The following is a 24,717-nucleotide window of genomic DNA, read 5'->3' as shown; positions in this document are numbered from 1 at the left end:
ATTTTCATAATAGCTAATGTTATTGAGTCCTTCTTATGCACTATGTATTATCTCATTAATCCTCCCAACAGCCTTATGAGATCGGTACTCTGCTCCCATTTTATAGATAAGGAAATTGAGGCACAGAGAAGTTATGTATCTTGCCCAGGGTCACACAGCTAGAAAGTGGCAGAGCTGGGATTTGAACCCAGGCAGTCAGGTTCCAGAATCTGCATTTTTTTTTTTTGAGATATAATTGACATAAAACATCGCATAAGTTTAAAGTGTCCAGAGTGCAGGGGCGCCTGGGTCGCTCAGCCATTTAAGCATCCGACTTCAACTCAAGTCATGATCTCAGTTTGTGCGTTCAAGCCCCGGTTGGGCTCTGTGCTGACAGCTCAGAGCCTGGAGCCTGCTTCAGATTCTGTCTCCATCTCCCTCTCTCTCTGTCCCTTTCCCGCTAGTGCTCTGTCTCTCTAATATAAATTAAAAAAAAAAAATTTAAAGTGTACAGAGTGTTTACCACCTTAGCATTAGCTAACACCTCTATCAAGTCACATAATTATCATTTCTTTTTTGTGGTGAGAACAATTAAGACCCAGTCTCTTAGCAACTTTGAAGTTTATAATACAGTGTTGTTGACTATAATCACTGTGCTGTACATGAGATCTCCAGAACTTATTTATCCTAGTTGCAAGTTTCCAGAGCCTAAACTCTTAACCACACGGTATAGGGTGTTGCCTATCTTTCTAGGCATCTAGAGAAGAACCATTTGATGTCGTAAGTACATAAGGCTCTTATAAATAACTGAGAGAATCTTAAAAGATGTTTAAGGAGTGCCTGGGTGGCTCAGTCGGGTTGAGCATCTGACTCTTGATTTCAGCCCGGGTCATGATCCCAGGATGATGGGATCAAGCCCCCAGTCATGCTCTGCACTGAGCATGAAACCTACTTAAGAGTTACCCTCTCTCTCCCTCTGCCCCTCTCCCCTGCTCAAGCGTTCTCTCTCTCTCTCAAGAAATAAAAAACAGGGGCGCCTGGATGGCTCAGTTGGTGAAGTGTCTGACTCTTGATTTTGGCTCAGGTCATGATCTCATGGTTTGTGACTTCAAGCCCTGCATTGGGCTCTGTGCTGACAGTGGGGAGCCTGCTTAGGATTCATTCTCTCTCTCTCTCTCTCTCTCTCTCTCTCTCTCTCTAAATAAAATAAACTTAAATAAATAAATAAAATTTTAAAAGATGTTTAATTCTATCCACTTACCATATAACTTAGCACTTCTACATAAACTCCAAAAAATGGAAAACACACATCCACACAAAAACCTGCACGTGAATTTCATAACATTGTTTACAATAGCCCAAAAGTGGAAACAACCCAAACGTCATCAACTGATGAATGGATACACAAAATGAAGTATAATCGGTGGAATGTTATCTAGCCATAAAAAGGAACAACATACTGATACATGCTACAACATGGGCGAGCCTTCAAAAACAGAGCCAGCACAGAGCCAGACACAGGGTTCGAACTCACAAACTGTGAGATCAGGACCTGAGCTGAAATCGAGAGCTGGACGCTTAACCAACTGAGCCACCAGGCGCCCCTCACATTATTCCATTTACATGGAATGTCCAGAAAAGGTAAATCCATTGAAATAGAAGGATTAGTGGTTGCCAAGGGCCGAGGTGAGGGGACGAATACAAGGCTTCTTTGTGGGGTGATGAAAATGTACTGAAATTGGTGGTGCTGGTTGCACAAAACCATCTATACTTTGGATGAATATACCAAATACCACTGAACTGTACACTTTAAAAGGACGCATGTTCATAGTATGTGAATTATATCTCAATAAAGCTATTGTTTTTTTTTTTAATTTTTTTTTCAATGTTTATTTATTTTTGGGACAGAGAGAGACAGAGCATGAACGGGGGAGGGGCAGAGAGAGAGGGAGACACAGAATCGGAAACAGGCTCCAGGCTCTGAGCCATCAGCCCAGAGCCCGACGCGGGGCTCGAACTCACGGACTGCGAGATTGTGACCTGGCTGAAGTCGGACGCTTAACCGACTGCGCCACCCAGGCGCCCCTCAATAAAGCTATTGTTAACAAAGGATGTTATTTTTAAAAAGGATGTTTCATTCATTTTGAACTTAGGCTAATTTACAAAATAAAATTCCTATTTGTTGTCGTTAAGGTTGCTAGACCATGATCAAAGAAACTGAAAGTAACTGTCATCACTTTGAATTTTTACCTTTCAATTTGCAGAGAAAACTAGTTTCACTTCTAGGCTGCCATGGACCTAGAAAGTTACTGATGTCATTTCCCCAGCCAGGAGAAAGTTCTTCACAAACACTGAAAGAGTACAAATGCAAAACTTCTATTCTTGGGAAAACGCCCTAGTCTTTTCCTTAAACCAAAGCTCACTTCTATCTAAAAAAACTTTAATTTTCTCCCATAACCAACAGCTGCTAGGGCTCCCCACTGAAAGAACACAGCTAAATAATAGTTCTCTTCAACCAGCAAGGTACTAAAAACCGTTATGAGCTGTGCCAACGTTTTAATGCCTTAAGATAAACAATAAACAGAAATACCTAATACTGGAGTAAGGAGCTGAGAAACATTCTTTTAAATGTTTACTTGCTCTAATAACAAGAATCCTCATAACTAGTATTTATTAAGCAACTATAATGTGCTAAATAAACATCGTTCTAGGTTCTTTACAAATAGGAAGTTTAATTTAGTCCTGATAGTAACCCCGAGGAAGTATTTTTATCCTCATTTCATAGATAAGAAAATTGAGGTCTAGAGAGATTGAGTAAATCATTTGTCATTGATCACACAGGTAAGAGTCCAAGTAATAACTCAGGCCTTTCTGAACTCAAATGTTCTCTCCTCTATTCCTCTTCGAAATGAAAAAGGAAGCCAGAAACTTGAAGAAACAGAACAGACTCCTCTTACTTACAGAGCACAAAAGCAATGCTCTGAAAAAAGTTGACTGCTCCTATAGTCCAAAAGAGGAAATATGGAAAACAAAAAATTGTTCATAACAATCAGCAGTCAGCAGGCGTAAAAGACCCCGCCATATCCCACATCTCAAATACTGCTTCCTGACTTAACAGTTTTCCCACTGATTCTGACTATAACCTTAGGATGTCAAAATTCAATGATCTCACCATGGAAAACCCCAGAAAACAGCAGTTGTGACACTGGAGAGCTCCCTAGACCAGGAAGGAAAACAAATCAGTTGGCAGGAAACGGTGCCTATCTAAAAACATAGAAGTCTTTAGCATTAGTATTAACATTGTAATTCCACAGCACTTTAATCTGAAGCTATTTCTGCATTCTCTTGCATTATTCTAATAATGTGTTACTAAAAGCTGATTCCCATTCTCCATATGTCTAATAGGATCCTAAATAAGACTGCTACATAGCCATCACTGACCCTAATTTCCGTTTTGCTATTAAAAAAAAAAAATCCACATATACACACAAATTCAAAGGATTGTCCCTGAAGGAAAAGACCTTTTATCCATTAAGAAAAGTAGCATGTGGGGCACAAGCAAACATGTATTTCATCACCCAGTGGCCTATGGCTGGTGGAAATCTTAAATTCCTGACTGAGATATACATTCCTTATGCTTCTCAGGGCTCTGCCCAAAACAAATTGAAACTATAAAGCAACAGCAGATTGATGGATGTACAAATGGGAAGCTCTCAACATACATCAAAATGTTGAGGGGAGTCGAGTAGCTTAAAAGGTCTGCTCTCCAACTAAACTACTGAAGAATGAAAGAATCTCGTGCATTTGCACAAGAACATTACAACGCAGAGGGAAGAGGTCACTTGGGGTTAAACAAATCCATAGAAAATGCTAAAGAAATAACCTCGATCCTTGAGTCACTCTGTAATAATTCCTAATGGGAAGTAGCCAACTCAAGATAAAGCAAGGTCGAGCTGGAGAATTTTCCTCACTTTTTCTGTCCCCCTGCATACGATCCCAAGCTTCCACCAGAATCTTTTGAGAGTCCAAGAAAAGATTCATACGTAAAGATCTGGGGAAGCAAGGGAAGGGGCCAGCCCTTATGGAAGCAACCACCTGTGCGTGATAGAGACCCCCAAGAAGGAGTTATATTTAAAGTGAGAGACAGCTTTGGGGATGACCCTCCAAATCCAGGACCGACACTGGCTATTCACCCAACTCCACTGTCCTTTACACCCAGACTCCGGCCACCTCCGGCGGAGGGCACCGGCTTCGGCGCCCTCCGCCCCCAGACCCTGGTGTGCTCCCACACCCAGCCATTCCCAAAGCTCGCTGCCCGCTACCTTTGCTCGACAGCTGCCCCGCCGCCACCAGGCAGTCCCAGCTCCCCCAGCCCAGGTTCCCCCAAACCAGCCTTTCGAGGTCGGTGGCGCCCCAGGGCCGCGGGATTTAGGGCTTAGGATCTGGAAGGGTTTGGTCCAATCTCTTCCTCTCGGCGTCCTGGGCTTACCTCCCCGGCAGCTTGGCACTCCTCTTCCAAAACTGCTTGCTGTTCTCGGCGGCCATTGCTCTGGCCGGGGAAGGCCTTGCAGGCGGGCCAGGGGGTACCCGGCGAGATGCCCCCAGGACCCCGTAATCGGAGGGCCAACCCAGGCCGCTTCCCCGCCGCCGGTCACCCGCTCCCAGCTCCTGGGGGCGCCATCTTGGATGTGGGCACCCCCCCACCCAGCGCCGCTGCCATTGGTGGGTTGCGCAGGCCGTGGTCAGACAGACCAATAGGGAGCCGGAATCCTGCAGGCCGCTGAAGCCGAAAAGTGACATCAGGCACTGGGCACACAGGTGGACCGGGAAGGCGGAGCTTGGAAGAGCAGGGAGGCGGAGCTGAAAGTTCCTTAACCCTGGGAGTGGAAGAAGCAGGTAAAGAAAGGGACCTGTGGGGAAGGAAGAAAGAGTACTGTTTTCTTTCGGGAGGGAATGAGGTTCCCGAGCCTAATATTTTTTGGAAAGACAGAGCATATGTATTTATGTATATAAATCTTTGACCTAAAAATAACGGCCATGTGGTGGTTGCAGCCCATTTTTAACATCTCCCAAATCAATGTCGCTCTGGTTATTATCCTCCTCACCTTTCCCTGTTTTGTTTGGTGTCCTTTTTTTTTTTTTTTTTTTTTTTTTTTTGGTTAAATCTATGAAGGAAGATCAATACGTATCCAATAGCCCAGGATTCCTAACTGTTCAACACGTGAATAACGGTTGGTTCATAAGAGTCTTCCATTCGTCTGGTAATTGATCACTAGTAAAGGATTTGTTCTGGGGGTAAAATTCAAACGATTTAATCCGTGTTTCTATCATTGACTGCCACTTTCTGACTATGAGAAGCCAGATACTGACTGTTTAGGACATGCTCTTTTTTTCCATCCAATTCAGACTACTAAGTAACATTTCCTGCCGGGACATAGCATATCTCCAAGGCGTGAATCACAAAGATTAAGGATATGCCCCCAAACATCTTTAATCCCCTTTATTAATCTATTATAAATCTATCACCCTTGAATTCATTTTCAATCTAGTTTTCACTTGGAATGAGATTTGATACAGCGTTTTGAATCCTTTGAATGTCTTGTCAGTGTTTTTTGCTCTTTGTGAGTTTCTGTGGTTGTATACTACAGTGATTGGGGTGGGCAGGGAGAATGAGGGGGTGGGCAGAGAGCACACCCTAGTCCAAAGTAATTTTTGTCCTAAAAAAGAACTGTTGACGTGGGCTGCTTGTCCTCCATCCCGGCTTCTGTTTGCTGTTACAACACATCCTCCCACATATTGGAGAACATTTAAGGACCCCCTGTCTAAAAAAGAACATATGCCCTCCAATGGCCTTTTTCTATGTAGACATTACCCCCATTTTCAAGCTTCTTTTGTAAATTTTGCAACCATGATACTGTATGAAACGGGCTATTTTACTTTCTATGAATTTTTCAAGCTTTCATAGACTTTCATAGTCTCAGATAGTCACCTTTATGGGCATTTAATCCAACAAACGAAAGCCCTTCTAGCCTTCAAATCATTTTCGCTGCCTTTCTTTGGCTTTTCTTTTTCTTCGAATGCAGTGACCAGCACTGCATACTGGGCTCCACGAGGAGTTTCCTGAGGTTTTTGTTGAAACTGATGCTTTGTCTTTATTCTGGACAGCCAGAACTTTTGCTGGCATTTTGGACTTTACAAGAGCTGGCATCTCAAAGGAATAATGTACAGCAACTTCTAGATCCCTTTCTTTGGTGGTAACTGGCAGTTCAGAATTGTGTCCCCCTGTGTTAGCTGCCTTATACTGTCCATGTGGCAAGTCACCTGCCACTTTCCAGCCTACTCACATAGCTTTAGAAATATTCCAGAAGATGCTCCCTATTGACTTGACATTTCACTATGTGGAAAGCAGACTATAATGTGTACACCAAAAAATGTCTTAAAGTATTCCTTTTTCTTAATTGTTTATGAGATGTTAAATAACACTGATTCCCAGGGGATGCTGTTAACATCGTTCAATCCAGAGACGTGCTATTATTCCTACTCTTCGTTTTCTACATCTAAGCCAGTTTCTCATCCAAAGGGGAAAAAAATCACTCTTGTCATCTGACAAAAACTTTTTAAATAGTCTTTTTTCATGTTTATTTTTTTTTAAGTTTATTTATTTTGAGAGAGAGAGAGTGATCAGGAGTGGGGTGGGGGCAGAGAGAGAGGGAGAGAGAATTCCAAGCAGGCTCCATGCTGTTAGCATAGAGCCCAGTGCAGAGCTCGAACTCATGAACCTATAGATTATTACCTGAGCTGAGATCACGAGTCAGACACTTAACCTACTGAGCCACCCAGGCACCCCAGTGTTTATTTTTTGGTGGGGGAGGGATAAAATGGGGGTTTCTGTGCTGACAGCAGAGAGCCCAATGCGGGACTTGAACTCACAAACCGTGAGATCATGACCTGGGCTGAAGTCCAACCTTTAACCAACTGAGCCACCCACGTGGCCCTTTAAATAGTCTTTGTTAAGCACCCAGCCACCTCAACCCAAATAGTCTCTATTAAGATAGTTGAGATTGTTGGGCCCTTTCTCACCACCACCACCATCATTATCAAAATCTAAACCAACCACATCTATACAGCAGCCTCCTATTGGTCCTCCCTGCTTACTCTTTCCCCCTTAGAGTCTCTTCCCCAGAGAGCATCCAGAGAGAGCCTTCTAAAATGTTAGTCACAACTGACAACAGCCAAAGTATGTAAAGAGCCCATGTGTCCATTGATTGATGAATGGATAAAGATGTGGTATATATACAATGGAGTATTACTCGGCGATCAAAAAGAACGATATCTTGCCATTTGCAACAATGTGGATGGAAATGGAGGGTATTATGCTAAGCAAAATAAGTCAGTCAAAGAAAGACAAATATATGATTTCACTCATATGTGGAATTTAAGAAAAAAAAAACAGATGAGCATAAGAGAAAGGAAGCAAAACTAAAATGAAAACAGAGAAGGAGACAAACCATAAGAGACTCTTAAATGCAGAGAACAAACTGAGGGTTGCTGATGGGGTGTTGGGTGGGGGGATGGGCTAAATGAACAATGGGCATTAAGAAGGGCACTCGTCGTCGGGATGAGCACTGTGTGTCATATGTAAATGATGAATCACTAAATTCTATTCCTGAAATCATCATTACACTATATGTTAACTCACTTGGATTTAAATTAAAAAAAATAATAAACATGTATATTTCAGGGGAAGAAAAATAAAATAAAATAAAATGTCAGTCACCTTATGTCACTCCTCTGCTCAATACCTTGCAATGGCTCCATCACACCTGGCATAAAATCCAAGCTCCTTAAAGACCCCTCCACATGATCACCACTTGGCCTATTATGCACTTCTTCGTTGCCCATCTCCATCCCTAGAATGTAAGCTCCACTGGGGCAGGGATTTTGTCTGTTTTGTTTTCTGCTGTTCTCACCTGGGATAGCACTTGGCACATAGTCGGTGCTTAATATTGACTAAGTAGGAAAATGAAAAGTATAAACTGTTCTTGTCCTTTGGCTCTATGTTGTTCATAAACATGTTGCTGTTGTTGGAAAACATGTTACAAACCATGTTTTCTAACACCTACTAGGATGCGTCCACTTTACCAAAGACTACAAGCTTGCCTCTACTCTTGGTTGAAGAACAGTCTCCCTTCCTATCTTGGAAAGACTGTCCTCTTCAAACTCTTTTGCAGCTTCTAGGCCAGTCTTCTCATACTTTAATATACATGTGGATCACATAGAGATCACGTTAAAAGCCCAGATTCTGACTCAGCGTGTCTGGGCTAAAGCCTACGATTCTGCATTTCTTTTTGGGTTTGTTTTTTTTTAATGTTTATTTATTTTTGAGAGACAGAGAGAGACAGAGAATGAGCAGGGGAGGAACAGAGAGAGAGAGAGACACAGAATCTGAAGGAAGCTCCAGGCTCCGAGATGTCAGCACAGAGCCGGACACGGGGCTCAAACCCATGAACCACGAGATCATGACCTGAGCCGAAGTCAGTTGCTTAACCGATTGAGCCACCCAGGCGCCCCTACAATTCTGCATTTCTGATAAGCCCCCCTGTGACACTGATGCTGCTTATCTGTGGACCTCCCTTCATAGATCTGTTTCAAGCACCTTATGGCCTTTGACCCTTGAGTTTATCTCAAGGATTTGATTATTTTTTAATGTATTTTTGAAAGTAATCTCTACACCCAATGTGGGGCTCAAAGTCACAGCACCGAGGCCAAGAGTCCCATGCTCTACGGACTGAGGCAGCCAGGTACCCCAGGTTTGATTATTTTGAAAGTATGAATAGAAGACTCTCAATGTAATCTGCCTGCAAGGTTTAAACCTTTCCCTCCTTAACTGCATCTTCATTCAAAGGAGAGTAAAACAACTCAGTCGGGGGCAAGGTAGAGTTAAGGGAATGATCCATGTGTGGGTTGCAGGAGGATTCAAAAGAGGTGGGTGTATCCCAATCCTTAGAGAAAGTTCTGTGAAGAGATAAGCCCTGAGTAGAGACACCATAGGAAAAAGAAAGAGAGGGAGAGAGGGGGAGAGAGACTTGAAGAATAGTAAAAAGGAGCCTGATTGGGGAAGATAAAAATCGAGGAAAAAGCCTTTGGACTTAGTTACCAGGAGATCACTGGCAGACTTTAACCTCTGCAAAGGAGTGGAGTGGACCCTGTGATGAGAAGAAGGGTTAAGACAGGAGAGCAAGGAGCAGCCCTCACAATGCACCACAGAATGTTCTGTTGAGTTACCAAAGGGATGGTGAGGTCAACCTGGGATCTAAAGGCAACAGAGCTTTCTCGATATCTAAACAACCTCTAGAAAGAGCAAAATGAGAGAAATCAGTTATATTAGAGAAGGCAAAGCGATAAGCAAAAAGACTGAAGGAACAAGAGGTTGTTGGAGTAAAGGGAGTTAGAGTGGTCACAGGGGAGCCTGGGTGGCTCAGTCGGTTAAGTGTTCGACTCGGTTTCGGCTCAGGCCATGATCTCACAGTTTGTGAGTGTGAGCCCTGCATCAGACTCTGTGCTAACAGTGTGGAGCCTGCTTGGGATTCTATCTCCCTCTCTCTCTGCTCCTCCCCCGCTTGCACTCTGTCTCTCTCCATCTCTCAAAAATGGATAAATATTTAAACATTTTTTAAAAAATAGATGGGTTTTGTCAGACTGGAGAAAGCATAGGAAAATTAAGGAAATTTTGTTAGGTGGTGGAATTATATATCTTTCTATTTCCAGAATTTTTCTTTTTTGCTATTTTGAAATATATGTCAGATATTTAACCTGGGGTAGGTAAACTTTTTCTATAAAGGGCCAGACTGTAAATATTTTCCACTTTCCCAGCCATACGGGCTCTGTTGAAACTGCTCAACTCTGCCCTGTCGCATGAAAGCAGCCACAAACAATATGAAAATAAACTAGTGTAGCTGTGTTCCCACAAAACTTTATTTTTGGATGCAGAAATGTGAATGTTATGTAATTTTCACATCATAAAATATTAGTTTTTCAGTTTTTTTCAACTATTTAAAGATGTAAAGACTAAATAATAATAATGATATAATAATAATTTAAAAAATAGGGGCATCTGGGTGGCTCAGTCAGTTAGGCGTCCGACTTTGGCTCAGGTCGTGATCTGACAGTTTGTGAGTTTGAGCCCCATGTCAGGCTCTGTGCTGACAGCTCAGAGCTTGGAGCCAGGTTCAGATTCTGTGTGTGTGTCTCTCTCTGCCCCTCCGCCACTCACACTCTGTCTCGCTCTCTCTCAAAAGTAAATAAACATTTAAAAAATTTTTAAATATAATAATAATAATAATAATAATAAATAATAATGTAGAAACCATTCCTAGCTCACAGGCCATACCAAAAAAAGCATGACAGATTCTGTTCATGTGTGGTAGTTTACCAACCCCTGCAATAAAGAATAAATAATAGGGGCACCTGGGTGGCTCAGTCAGTTAAGTGTCTGACTTTGGCTCAGATCATGATCTCACAGTTTGTGAGTTCGAGCCCCACGTTGGGCTCTGTGCTGACAGCTCGGAACCTGGAGCCTGCTTGGGATTCTGTGTCTCCCTCTCTCTCTGCCCCTCCCCTGCTCACTTTCTGTGACTCTTTGTCTCTCAACAATAAATAAACATTAAAAAAAATTTTTTTAGATAAAATAAACATAAAAAAAGAATAAAGAACACATAAGAACAAGGTTAAGAAACAAAAAATTTACAGTAAACCTGAAGTCCCCTTTTTGTTCCTCCTGGGTCCTGTTCCCCTCCCCTTCTCCGTGGAAACCACAATCCTGAGTTATGTGTTCAGCTTTCTATGCATGTTGCAAACTTTTACTTTACGTATGAATGTCCATAATCATGTTTTTCACATTTTGAAACTTTATAAATAGCACCACACTACACATAAACTTTAGCCACTGGCTTTTTTCACTCAGTGTTCTGTTGATAAATGGAGCTTTAGTTGATTCATAGTAGCTCTAACATTGTGTTCCACTCTGTGAATATTCCTCAATTGTTGTCTCTAATTTTTGTTTAATTTTGAACGGTGTTCAGTTAACATTCCCCTTCCTCCTCACTTTAGGTACAACCACTGTGCAGGGTTTTGTATTGTCCTCTTGTCTTTCTTTATACTTTTCCACCTATGTTCATAACCTTAAATAATGTATTCTTTATAGTAATGACATTGTATTGTACCTATTCTGTTTCTTGCTGCTTTAAAAAAAAAAGATTTTTAACGTTTATTCATTTTTGAGAGACAGAGAGACAGAGCATGAGTGAGGGAGGGGCAGAGAGTGAGGGAGACACAGAATTGGAAGCAGGCTTCAGACTCTGAGCTGTCAGCACAGAGCCTGATGTGGGGCTTGAACTCACGAACCGTGAGACCATGACCTGAGCTGAAGTCAGACGCTTAACTGATTGAGCCACCCAGGAGCCCCTGTGCTTGCTGCTTTTAGACAACACTGGGGTTTTGAGATTTAGCTTTAGTTCACATTGATGAGTGTAGTTTGCTCAGTTTCACTGCTGTACAGTATTCCATTTTATAAACAGCACAGGTTCAGGGAGACTGGGTGGCTCAGTCCGTTGAGCATCCGACTTCGGCTCAGGTCATGATCTCACGGTTCATGAGTTCGAGCCCCGCGTCAGGCTCTGTGCTGACAGCTCGGAGCCTGGAGCCTGCTTCTGATTCTGTGTCTCCCTCTCTCTCTGCCCCTAACCCACTCACATTCTGTCTCTGTCTCTCTCAAAAATAAATAAACATTAAAAAAAATTTAGAAATAGCACAGTTTATCTGCGTGACTACTGATCAGCACTCAGTTGCTTCACATTTTGTGCTAGTGTGAACTCTGCTGCTATGAACACTCTCATCCATGTCTCCTGGATAAGTGCACAGGGGGAAGGGTTTCTCTAGGACATCAATGTAGGAGTTCAATTGCTGGTCTGTGTGCATGTGTTCAACTTTGCAAAATAGTGTTCAGTTGTGTTTCTTTTGAAAAATGTTTATTTTTGCCCTGCAAGCAGAGGCAGGGGGCAGAGGGAGAGAAGGACAGAGCATCTGAAGTAGGCTCTACACTAACAGTAGTGAGCCCAAAGTAGGGCTCAAACTCAGGAACTGTGAAATCATGACTTGAGCTGAAGTTGGACACTCAACCAACTGAGCCACCCATGCACCCCTCAATCATGTTTCAGAGTGGTTGTACTACTTTATTCTTCTACCTGCATGGGATGAGAGTTCCATTTTCATCGCCTACAACATGGTTTCAACGGTAAATAAAAATTGAGGAGAGAAAGCTGGTTCAAAGCCAGATCCTTCAAAGTTGGGTTGAACGGGAAGCAGAAAAATAGAAATCTTAGTGTCTGTTCAGTCACATCCAAGTCTCTCTTCTTTCCTTCCTTTTTCTCACCACTCTTTTGTGTGAGTGCTCTGTACTGAAAGCAAATGTTTTGTTGTTTAAAATTATGGGGATATCTTGGGGCGCGTGGGTGGCTCAGTCGGTTAAGCGGCTGACTTCGGCTCAGGTCACGATCTCGCGGTCCATGAGTTCGAGCCCCGCGTCGGGCTCTGTGCTGACAGATCAGAGCCTGGAGCCTGTTTCAGATTCTGTGTCTCCCTCTCTCTGACCCTCCCCTGTTCATGCTCTGTCTCTCCCTCTCTCAAAAATAAATAAAACGTTAAAAAAAATTTTTTTTAAATATGGGGATATCTTGAAGAGAAAATCGTGGAGATGGGAGGTATTGGGCTTGTAATCAATAACAGGAGTGGACCACCTTTGTTTGAACTATTAGGTATCCTAGAAAAAAAATCTCCTACGATTCTGTCAAGCAGGTCCTTCCTTTTTTCCTTCCCTTCTTTCCTCTTTCCTATCTTCCTTTCTTAAACTTGCACATGATACCAATTCAAGACATCCAAATAGGTATGTAATAGGTTGAATGGTGGCCTCCCAAAAGACATGTCCGCATCCAAATTTCTGAAACCTATGAATGTTACCTTATTTGGAAAAGGGGGTCTTTGTGGAAATAATAACGTTAAGAATTTTGAAACGAGATTGCCCTGTTTTACTTGGTTGGGTCCTAAACCCAATGACAGATGTCCTTACAAGAGAGAAGACACAGACAGAAGAGGAGGAGGTGGTGCGACTATGGCAGCAGAGATTGGAGTGATGCAGTCACGAGTCGAGGAATGCCTGGAGCTACCAGAACCCAGAAGGGGCAAGAGAGGATTCCTCCTGAAATCCTCAAAGGGAGCACGGCCCCGCCAGCACTTTGATTGTGCTCTCCCAGCCTTCAGAACAGTGAGAGTACAAACTTGTGTTGTTTTATGTCACCAAATGGCAATTTGATGCAATAGTCCTAGGAAATTAACCCAGGATGTAAAGAAAAAGTTGGTCTCCCTCTCATCTTTGCCCCAGAGCCACCCATATATCCTTCAGTGGCAACCACTGTTGCCAGTTCCTTCTGTGCCCCCCTTCTAGAGATATTCTTACAGAGCCCCTTAGTAGGGGCAGGGACATTCAAGATCACTGTACAAGTGAGGAGTCTGAAGTTCAGAAGAAGAAATTGCTCAAAGACCTGGTGAAGAGGAACAGGAACTCACATTTCCTGTCTCTTGGTTTGATCCTCCTTTGATGTAAAAGAAGTTATCTAGGAGCAGATTTTGATGTAAGGATAGGGAGAGAGAAGAGGAGGATATTGGGCGAAGGAAGGGTAGGTAATGTCATCGAGATGAAAAGGAGCGTAAAAACTGCTATTATTTACCCTCAGGTTGGCCACAGTTCAATGTCGTGCTCCAGCAGATCATCGCCAGACTCTGTAGACAGAAATTCCATACATAGCTTTTCCTTCCATACAACTAGCTTTTCCTTAGCATGTACTATATTCCAGGCACCAAACTATATTAAGAGCTGTGAAGTACAGCTCCTGCCCTTAACAAACGTATAATCTAGTACGAGAGTTGGGCTCATAAGTAAAGCAGTGTGATAAGTAATAAAAGTGAGAAGTGTGCACTATATCCAAAAAAAAAAAAAAAAAAAAAAACAGAGTGAAGTGGGGTCCTCTCTGTTTAGGAAGCTGGGAAAAGTCTGGAAGGATGAGTAGGAGTTTTGCAGGTAGAGAGGGCAGGAAAAGCATCCTAGGCAGAAGGATGACACATTTATGGAATTGTGGTCTACAAGAGAAGTTGCATTTGGAAAACCACATAGGAGACGCTGTCAGTGCCTCACCCACATCCCTTGACCTCTATGTATGCTCTCTTTGCCCAAAGGCTCTTTTTCCAACTCCCCAAAACTGGAAAGAAAAAAAAAAAAAACGGTGCACAAACTCCCAGTGTACTATTAGTGCCTAAGAGTTAACTCCTCCCGGGAGCAGCCCTCAACCAACAACTCTCAGGAGTTGGTGCGTAAATTCACCAGCTCCTTCACCCCTCAGATGGGATCATTCTGAGGCGTGTGTTGCCCAGTTTCCTGACAGGATGAAGCTCCTCTTATTCACTGTGGTAGTTAGCTTAATAGCTCATCCTTTATGGGCTACATTCCTCCCCTGTATCACTTTCCACCTCTTCTCCACTGGTGTTTCCATCACCTCCCAAATAAACTACTGGCTCTCAAGTCCTTGTCTTAGAGATTGCTCCTAGGAGGGTCCAAACTAAAATAAAACCTAAGTAGCACTACATGGGAACAGCAAAGAGTGCACAGAATGGGGTGCAGGGATGGTAGATAGTGGAGCAGGGAACCATCATGGTGGACTTCTTTTTTTTTCAACGTTTATTTATTTTTGGGACAGAGAGAGACAGAGCATGAACGGGAGAGGGGCAGAGAGAGAGGGAGACACAGAATCGGAAACAGGCTCCAGGCTCCGAGCCATCAGCCCAGAGCCCGACGCGGGGCTCGAACTCACGGACCGCGAGATCGTGACCTGGCTGAAGTCGGACGCTTAACCGACTGCGCCACCCAGGCGCCCCTCATGGTGGACTTCTAACGCCATGTGAGAGTTGTGGTACCTTTTCCTGTAGGCAAGTGCACATTCACTGAAAGTTTAAGTAGGGGCATAGCATGACCAGATTTGCATTGCAGAAAGACCACGTATTCAACCACGAAATGGCTTTCACTACACTTAGAATAAAACCCAAACTCCTAACCATGCCCGAAAAGGTAGTGCTGGCCCGGCACCTGCCTGCTCCCCCAGCCTCTGAAAACTGTTTGATTTGGCAATTGTAGAGTTATTATGGACCCAAATGGCTCCGCTGGGCAGAGCCAGATGAAGAGTTATGGGAGACTGGATTATTGTCCTCAGTTCTTTCCTCCATCTTTCTACGTGACCTTGCACGCATGAGGGTGGATGGAGTATACAGTTCCCTGCTAGACTTCTTCCGGCCAATGGAATGTGAGCAAAAATGCCAATGTACCTGAAGAGGCATCATATTATTTTTGTTCACTCCGCTGCACTCCTACCATTCACCATCGTAGCATACTCTGGGAGCTGCTGGTCCCAGGTGGAGAAGAGACGTGTGTAGCAGACAGAAACCCAGACTGGAGCCCGGAACTAAACCCAGCCGACATGCAGCCTGAAGCATGAGTGAGAAAAATAGGTGCTCGTGGTTGTAAACCACTGGATTTTGCCTCATTGGTGTGGTAGTAACTGATTACGACAGAAGTGAAGTGGGCCATGAGAAAAGCGAGCCAGGGGTACTCTTTCAAGAAATTTAGCTGCGGGGGCGCCTGGGTGGCTCAGTTGGTTGAGCGTCTGACTTTGGCTCAGGTCATGATCTCACGGTCCGTGAGTTCGAGCCCCGCGTCGGGCTCTGTGCTGACAGCTCAGAGCCTGGAGCCTGTTTCGGATTCTGTGTCTCCCTCTCTCTCTGACCCTCCCCTGTTCATGCTCTGTCTCTCTCTGTCTCAAAAATAAATAAACGTTAGGGGCGCCTGGGTGGCGCAGTCGGTTAAGCCTCCGACTTCAGCCAGGTCACGATCTCGCGGTCCGCGAGTTCGAGCCCCGCGTCGGGCTCTGGGCTGATGGCTCAGAGCCTGGAACCTGTTTCCGATTCTGTGTCTCCCTCTCTCTCTGCCCCTCCCCCGTTCATGCTCTGTCTCTCTCTGTCCCAAAACTAAATAAACGTTGAAAAAAAATTTTTTTTTAATAAATAAATAAATAAACGTTAAAAAAAAAAAAAATTAAAAGACCGGAATGCTTAACTGACTGAGTCACTCAGGCACCTCATCACACTATTACCAACTACTTTTCATGGTAACATTTATAGCTCTTTGTTTAGACGATGACAGAATTACCTGGCTGTCCTTCCACAATGCTGGCTTAACCATTTTGGGGGCTACAAAGATACTGTATTAAAGAAAGCTACCCCCGGGCGCCCGGGTGGCTCAGTCGGTTAAGCAGCCGACTTCAGCTTGGGTCATGATCTCGCGGTCTGTGGGTTCGAGCCCCGCGTCGGGCTCTGTGCTGACAGCTCAGAGCCTGGAGCCTGTTTCAGATTCTGTGTCTCCCTCTCTCTCTGCCCCTCCCCTGCTCACACTCTGTCTCTCTCTGTCCCAAAAATAAATAAACGTTAAAAAAAAAAATTTTAAGAAAGCTACCCCAACAACATAAAGGGAGCCAATGGGATATACTTAATGATCTGATTTATTAGGCTTAATAAAATAATTATATTTTCATAAACCCATTTTTATTAAAATTGTGTATGTGTAGCACTAATTAATATTGAAAGGCTTTGGGGCGCCTGGGTGGCGCAGCCGGTTAAGCGTCCGACTTCAGCCAGGTCACGATCTCGCGGTCCGGGAGTTCGAGCCCCGCATCGGGCTCTGGGCTGATGGCTCAGAGCCTGGAGCCTGCTTCCGATTCTGTGTCTCCCTCTCTCTCTGCCCCTCCCCTGTTCATGCTCTGTCTCTCTCTGTCCCAAAAATAAATAAACGTTGAAAAAAAATTAAAAAAAAAAAAAAATATTGAAAGGCTTATAGTAAACACAGCAGTCCTCCGCCCCCCACTCCTAGTCATGGTTCCCACAGGCATCCACCTTCATTCTTCTACTTCCCCTCCTACTGACCTCATTATCTCTAAACGATACACTTGTATTGATACTTCTTGCTTAATCATTTTTAGACAGTATCTATTGGCTTCCCACCCTGATAGATGAGGACTTCTTACCCCTGCACACATTTCCACTGTCTTCCTCCCCACTCCCTGTAGCATCATTCATGACTGTATCAAGACGATAACTGGGACGCCTGGGTGGCTCCGTTGGTTAAGTGGCCGGTTTCGGCTCAGGTCATGATCTGGTAGTTTGTGAGTTGGGGCCCCCCCATGAGGCTCTGTGCTGACAGCTCAGAGCCTGGAGCCTGCTTCAGATTCTGTGTCTCCTTCTCTCTCTGCTCCTCCCCAACTCATACTCTCTCTCCCTCTCTCAAAAATAATAAATAAGCATTAAAAAAAAAAAAAGACTGTAACTTCACAAGTGGTATCAGTCACAGTAGTCCAGAGAAGAACATGATGGGGATTGGACTATGGTGGTGGCAATGGAGGTGGGAAAAACAATGACTGATTCAAGAGATATGTGGGAGGGAGAGGAGATGGAACTTAGTATTTGGGGATGTAGGATAGGAGAGAGAGGGAAGGTACAAGAGTCGCCTCATTAACATAACAAAGGACACCTCTATCGTTCTCTACACTTAGGAAGTTCCAAGGGTTTGGGGAGCTGTGAGCCAGAACCAGGGATGAAGACCAAATATATATATATATATTTAATTTTTTTTAATGTTTATTTATTTTTGAGACAGAGAAAGACAGAGCATGAGCAGGGGAGGGGCAGAGAGAGAGGGAGACACAGAATCTGAAACAGGTTCCAGGCTCCGAGCCGTCAGCACAGAGCCCGACGCGGGGCTCGAACTCACGAACTGTGAGATCATGACCTGAGCCGAAGTCGGACGCTTAACCGACGGAGCCACCCAGGCGCCCCCCAAATATATATTTCTTATAATAAATCACAATATCACACTCAGCTATTACCTCTCCAAATATGCTACCCTGTTCTTCTGTCTCCTCCCTTCCTTCTCCTTCCACCTCCTCTTTCCTCCCTCTTCCTCCTCCTCCTCCTCTTTCTTCTCTTCCTCCTTCCACTCCTTCTTTCTCTCTCCATCTTTCTTTCTCCCTCCCTCTCTCCCTCTCTCGTCAGACCATCTTATTATATTCTTCATGTCTCTTAACTTCTCGTCCATATTTTCCATCTTACCGCCTCTCTGTGCTACGATCTGGATAATTTCCTTTGACCTGTCTCTGGTTAACTAATCATCCCTTTGTCTGTGTCCAATCTGCTACCAAATACAGCCACCAAAATTTTAATTTCAGGTCTTGAGGTTTTCCTCTCTAGAAATTCTATTTGCTTCTCATTCAGGTCTGCTAGGTTATTTTCTATGGATTCCTGTTTTTACATATATTTTCAATATTGTCTTTTATTTACATAAATGTGTAATCAAAGGGAATTCTGATACAAGCCATAACATAGATGAGCTTTGAGTAAATTACACTAAGTAAAATAAGCCAGAAACAAAAAGATAGATACTGTATCATTCCACTTTACTACTCTGAATATATATCACCCAAGTATATAATGTATTATATCCAGAATAGTAAAATTCATAGGGAAAAAAAGTAGATGGGGCACCTGGCTGGCTCAGTTGGGAGAGCATGCAACTCTTAATCTCAGAGTCATGAGTTCAAGTCCCGCATTGGGCATAGAGCCTACTGAAAAAAAAAAAAAATTGTAGAATGATGCTCATCAGAGGTTGTGGGGGAGGGGAAATAGTTGTTTAATGGGCATCGAGTTTCAGTTTTGTAGGATGAAAAAGTTCTAGAGAATGGCTGCATAACAATGTGAATATAGTTAACATTGAACTGTATGCTTTAAAAATGGTTAAGATGGTGAGGCACTTGGCAGGTTCTGTTGGAAGAGCATGCAACTCTTGGTCATGAGTTTGGGCCCCACGTTGGGTGTGGAGATTACTAAAATAAATAAACTTTAAAAAATGATTAAGGTGGTACATTTTATGTGTACTTTACACATTAAAAATAAAATATAAATAAAATAAAAATTTAAGAAAATAAAAATTTTAATGCAAAAAACGTAGTAACTATAATTGTTTCATAAGTTGATATTTTTTGCAGTTCTGTTTCTGCTGTTATTTCTGCTGGTTCTCACTTGCAGTGCCTTGTTCCTTGCATGCTGGGTTCTTTTTTACTGCGTGGTACCCATCGTCTATGCAGTGATTAGCTGCTGGAGATTCTTTGAGGACCAACACAAAGATGCATTCCTCCAGAGAAGATGTGAATTTGCTGCTACCAGGAACTTAAGAGAATTCCAGTTCAGGACTACTTTATTTTATTTATTTTTTAATGTTTATTTATTTTTGAGAGAGAGACACATACACACAGAGTGCAATCAGGGGAGGGGCAGAGAGAGAGGGAGACACAGAATCTGAAGCAGGCTCCAGGCTCTGAGCTGTCAGCACAGAGCCCGATGTGGGGCTCTAACCCACGAACTGCAAGATCATGACCTGAGCTGAAGTCCGACACTTAACTGACTGAGCCACCCAAGCGCCCCTCAGGACTGCTTTAGACTCCTGGTAAATGAAAAGCTTTTTTGAATACTTCATAAAATTTGGGCTACAAATCCACAAAAAGATTAGCTATGGTTACAACGTCTCAAGGGGAGTCTTCTCCCCTTTTGTGCAGTGTAGTACTAAATTGTCTTCCTTGGAGCTCTTGAGAGAAAGATGTGGGGTCAGGTTTACTTCTGATTCACATTTAATCATAGCCCTCTGGGGAACGGGCATGACAAATACAAGGAAGGCTTTCTAATAGACTCCCCACCTTGGTGGATCCTGAGCTTTGATTTCATTCACCCTTAGCCTACAGCACATAATGTAATTCACATTTGCTCAGACTGGTAAATACCCTCAGAGCAAAATCGACTTCCGTGCTTTCTTACCTCTCCCATAGACTGTCTTCCCACCTCCTACTTTGTCAGCTCTTCTGTGCTTTTAAGAATATTTTAAAACTATGGTGTCTAGCATTTTTTAGTTGCTTTAAGCAGCAAGTTGGCCCCGATAACCTAACCAATCAGAGATCCCTCTATCTTTATTTCCTTTTCACTGATTTCTGCTCTTCTGTTTATTTATTCTTCCTCCTATTTTTTTGTTGTTCTTATTATTGGGGTTTTTTTCCCCTTAAGTTTTTTAGTTGAACACCCAGCTCATTGTTGCTTTTTCTTTTCTATTGTTAGGCAATCCTCTCCTGAAGGCTCCAAATTTCCCTTAAAGTATACCTTTCTTCTGTATTCTTTTATTTTATTTTATTTTTTAAATATGAACTTTATTGTCAAATTGGTTTCCATACAACACCCAATGCTCATCCCAACAGGTGTCCTCCTCAGTGCCCATCACCCGCCCTCTCGTCCCTCCCACTTTCTTTGTATTCTTTCAGTTTTGATACGTAGTGCAGGAGTGATTGGGGAAAGCTAGTTGGTGTCCACCTGTTTTCGTCAACGCCTCACGCCAGCGGCGATACTGTACTGATTTTTCTCCTGAGACACCTGCACTCAAGGTCTGGCAAGTGCCACCAATTTTCCCTACCAGGGTGCAGCAGTGCTGGGAGAAGAGAAGGGCATAATTTAAACTACCTTCTCTACCCAGTGTTTCCTACTACTGGCTACCTGTGAAAATCACCAGGAAGTCGTGAAAAATACCCATTTCTGAGTAGCACACGCAGGATGTTCTAACTGGTCCGGGGTGGAGCCTGTGCCTGGGTACTTCATTGATTCTAATGTAAAGCCAGGGCTGAGAACCGCTTCTCTAATCACCTGCTCCTTGCCACCCGCCCCAGACTGCATCCTCCCTCCTCCCCACTCACACTCCCAAGCGATTTTATTTTTTTTTTTTCTTTCCAAAATTTTATTTAAATTCTAGTTAGTTGGGGCACCTGGGTGGCTCAGTCCATGAAGTGTCTGACTTCGGCTCAGGTCATAATCCCCCGGTTTGTGGATTCAAGCTCCACATCGGGCTCTCTACTGTCAGCATGGAGCCTGCTTTGGATCCTCTGTCTCCCTCTCTCTCTCTGCCCCTCTCCTACTCGCACTCATGTGCTGTCTCTCTCTCTCTCTCTCTCAAAAATAAACATTTAAAAATAAATAAATAAATTCTAGTTGTTAACACATGGTGCAATATTGGTTTCAGGACTAGAATTCAGTGATTCCTCACTTACATACAACACCCAGTGCTCATCACAAGTGCCCTCCTTAATACCAATCACTCATTCAATCCGTCCCTCACCCACCTCCCTCCATCAACCCTCAGCTTGTTCTCTATGGTTAAGAGTCTCTTATGGAGGGCCCCTGGGTGGCTCAGTCGGTTGAACATCCAACTCTTGATTTCCGTTCAGGTCATGATCTCACAGTTCATGGGTTCGAGCCCCACATCTGGCCCTGCGCTGACAGTGTGAAGCCTGCTTGGGATTCTCTCTCTCTGCCCCTCCATCGCTTGTGTGCACACACGCACTCTCTCTCTCTCTCAAAATAAATAAAAACTTTTAAAAAAAAGCCTCTTATGATTTGTTTCCTTCACTTTCCCCCCTCCCATATGTTCATCTGTTTTGTTTGCGAAATTCCACATGAGTGAAATCATACGGTATTTGTCTTTTTCGGACTTATTTTGCTTAGCATAATACAATCTGGCTCCACCCACATCACCACAAATGGCAAGCTTGCGTTCCTTTTGATGGCTGAGTGATATTCCATGGTATCAATACCACATCTTCTTTCCGTTCATCGGTCGATGGACATTTGGGCTCCTTCCATAGTTTGGCTACTGTTGACACTGCTGCTGTAAACATTGGGGTGCATGTACCCCTTTGATTCGGTATTTTTATAAACTTGGGGTAAATACCTAGTAGTGCAATTGCTGGGTTGTAGGGCTATTTTTAACTTTTCGAGGCACCTCCGTACTGTTCTCCACAGTGGCTGCCCCGGTTTGCATTCCCAGAAACTGTGCAAGAGGGCTCCCCTTCCTCCACACCCTGACCAACATCTGTTGTTTCTTGTGTTGTTAACTTTAGCCAGTCCAACAGGTGTGAGGTGGTATCTCATCGTGGTTTCCATTTGTATTTCCCTGATGATGAGTGCTGTCGAGCACCTCTTCATGTCTCTTAGCCATCTGGATGTTTTCTTTGGGAAAATGTCTACTCCTATCTTCTGCCCATCTCTTAACTGGATTATTCATTTTTGGGGTGCTGAGCTTGATAATTTCTTTACAGATTCTGGGCACTGAGCCTTTATCAGATATGTCATTCGCAAGCAATTTTAAAGCCTTCTGTCTTCCCAAAGCTGTTATTTCCTTGTTTCCATATTTCTCTCTATTGTTTTTCCAGGGTGCATTTGGGGCAGGAGGCAGAAACTGTGACCATTTATCACATTGGCAGGAACCAGAATTCTCCTGTATCTTGTTCGTCTTCACAGGAAGTCTCAGCATGAGACAGCAGCACTGGTTTGGGATGACTGCCAAAATGGGCACCGTGTTATCAGGGGTCTTTACCATCGTGGCCACCAGCATGTACCTCATCTTCGAACACAGATACATAAGGAACAACAATTGCACTGATAACCACCTACTGAACAAGAGTGCAAGTGTCCTGATAAGCCAGTTCATCATCTGCTGGGCTTTCAATATGGTCTTCTTCCTGTCTTTCATTACCCTCATCATCAGCTGCTTCCTCCTGTACTCAGTATATGCTCAAATACACAGGGGCTTGGTGACCTACATCATCTGGATCCTTTTCTATGAAGCTGTAAACATTATAGTACAAATCTTTACCAACAATGACTCTGTCATTGAAGAGGTCAGAGTCGTGCGCTGGTTTGGCCTGATGTCCCGTATTTTCATGCACTGCTTCTGGATATTCTATGTCATCTCCTATGCCCACATAATCTATAAAAGTCAAAGCCCAGGGAATATAATTTCCTACAACAGACGTATTTCGACAGGCAATGGAGTGTTCCTACGACGGAAATCAAAGATCGTCAACTTTACCCGACACTATCATGGATGATGTTTGTCCTTCTCTCCACTGATGGTGATTCTAGTTCCATCTCTTTCACTTTTGCTGATCTGTTCCGAATAGAGGCCCTACTGCCATCTTTTTGGGAGAAGTGGAGAGAAATGTAATTATAATCCCAATGGGGACCACCTGCTCAATCCATAAGGGCGTTTAGTGAAAGGCCATTGTTACTTGCCAAGCACTTCTTGGGTGCCTCCTTCGTTTTCTGGTCAGTGCCACCTTAGAGGTCAAAATAAAGAGGGTAAGGGAATGAAATGAAGCTAAGTTGCAGTCTGGGAATCCTTTCACCTTGTTATATACCTTCATCAGCCTTCGACCCACAGCTCTCTAATTCAACCCTGGGACACGGGCATATCTGTATTTATACCTCAGGTAGCTGTAGTGTAAGGGAGACTGGTGGTGTCTTGGGGTAGCTTTGTGCCATGGTCTTTCCCCCTCTGTCCTCTGTGCTATATTCCAGATAAATAAAAGAATAAAAGTAGAGAAAACCATTTTCCATTTTCTGTCTTGAGTACCCCCCTCCCCGAGATTTGTCAAAGAGTGCAAAATGCACTCGGTTAGCCAAAAGGTATTTGCTAAACTTTTCTGTGTCCATCACTATGCTGGACTTAGTAGAAGGATACAAAAAAAAGTACAAGATACAAGGCCTGACCTTGAGGATTTTGCAGTTTAGTGAGAGAAACAAAACCACCGCTTATGGCTTAATAAGCTTAATAGCTTTCTTGAGGTATAATTGACATATAATAACTGCACGTGTTTAAAGTACATAGTTTGGTAAGTTTTGACCTAAGTATATCCCAGTGACATCATCACAACTGAATTCCTAAACATATCACCCCCAAAAGTTTCCTCTTAACCCCTGCTCCCTCCCCTTCCTGCAGCACCCCCTACCATCACAAGGCACGGATTTGCCATCATTATCTATTAGGTTTGCATTTTCTAGAATTTTACATATATAGAATCATACAGTATGCACTGTTTTTTTGTCTTGCTTCTTTCACTCAGCCTAATTCATCCATGTTGTTATGTGTATCAAGAGTTCATTCTTTAAGATTCATCCACGTTATGTGTGTTGAAAGTTCATTCTTTATCACCGAGTAGTATGCCATGGCATGAATATACCACAGTTTTTTAATCCATTTGCCCTTTGAAGGACATCTAGTGATTTGCAGTTTGGGGCAATTACAAATAGGAACACTATAAACATTTGTGGATAAGACTTTGTATAGACCTATGATTTCATTTGTCGTGGATAAATACAATTTTAACTTCTTAAGAAACTAGCAGATGTTTTCCCAGAGTGGTTGTCCCATTTTATATTCCCACTAGCAGGGTATGAGAATTCTAGTCCCTCCACATCCTTGCAAGCACTTAACACAAACAATAAATTTTTCATTTTAGCCTTTCTAATGGGTATAGAGTGGTTCTCATCGTGGTTTCTGCTTGCATTTCTCTCATGACAAATGATGTTGAACATCTTTTTATGTGCTTATTTAGCATCCTTATATCTTTTTTGGTACGGTGTCTACTCAAATCTTTCGTCTATGTTAAAAATTGAGGTTATTGGGGCACCTGGGTGGCTCAGTCGTTTAAGCGTCTGACTTCA

General features: G+C 43.2%; 3 protein-coding genes across 5 annotated transcripts in view; 2 read left to right on the top strand and 1 right to left on the bottom strand.

Moving 5' to 3' along the window:
- Window positions 1-4,653, bottom strand: part of TBC1D22B (TBC1 domain family member 22B) — a 79,110-nt gene extending 74,457 nt beyond the window's left edge. For both annotated transcript variants that reach the window (XM_047859108.1, XM_047859110.1), the window contains exon 1: window positions 4,469-4,653. In XM_047859108.1, coding sequence (XP_047715064.1) covers window positions 4,469-4,524 — 56 coding nt within the window. In that variant the 5' untranslated portion in view covers window positions 4,525-4,653. The remainder of the gene's footprint in view (window positions 1-4,468) is intronic.
- A 135-nt stretch (window positions 4,654-4,788) lies between these two features.
- On the top strand, window positions 4,789-23,565 carry TMEM217 (transmembrane protein 217). The gene is made up of 2 exons (XM_047859415.1): window positions 4,789-4,875; window positions 22,425-23,565. The coding sequence occupies exon 2, from the start codon at window positions 22,524-22,526 to the stop codon at window positions 23,100-23,102; it is 579 nt and encodes a 192-aa protein (XP_047715371.1). The 5' UTR covers window positions 4,789-4,875; window positions 22,425-22,523; the 3' UTR covers window positions 23,103-23,565.
- TMEM217B (transmembrane protein 217B) overlaps window positions 4,800-24,717 on the top strand; it is a 36,337-nt gene continuing 16,419 nt past the window's right edge. Inside the window, exon 1 of one of the 2 annotated variants that reach the window (XM_047859417.1) lies at window positions 4,800-4,875. The gene's annotated coding sequence lies outside the window, so the exon portion shown is untranslated. The remainder of the gene's footprint in view (window positions 4,876-24,717) is intronic. The other variant, XM_047859416.1, reaches the window with a different exon arrangement.

The sequence above is a fragment of the Prionailurus viverrinus genome, chromosome B2 (assembly GCF_022837055.1).
Source record: "Prionailurus viverrinus isolate Anna chromosome B2, UM_Priviv_1.0, whole genome shotgun sequence".
NCBI classification, from domain to species: domain Eukaryota; kingdom Metazoa; phylum Chordata; class Mammalia; order Carnivora; family Felidae; genus Prionailurus; species Prionailurus viverrinus.
The sequence above is the reverse complement of the archived record's forward strand: the minus strand, read 5'-3'. Positions and strand labels throughout refer to the sequence as shown.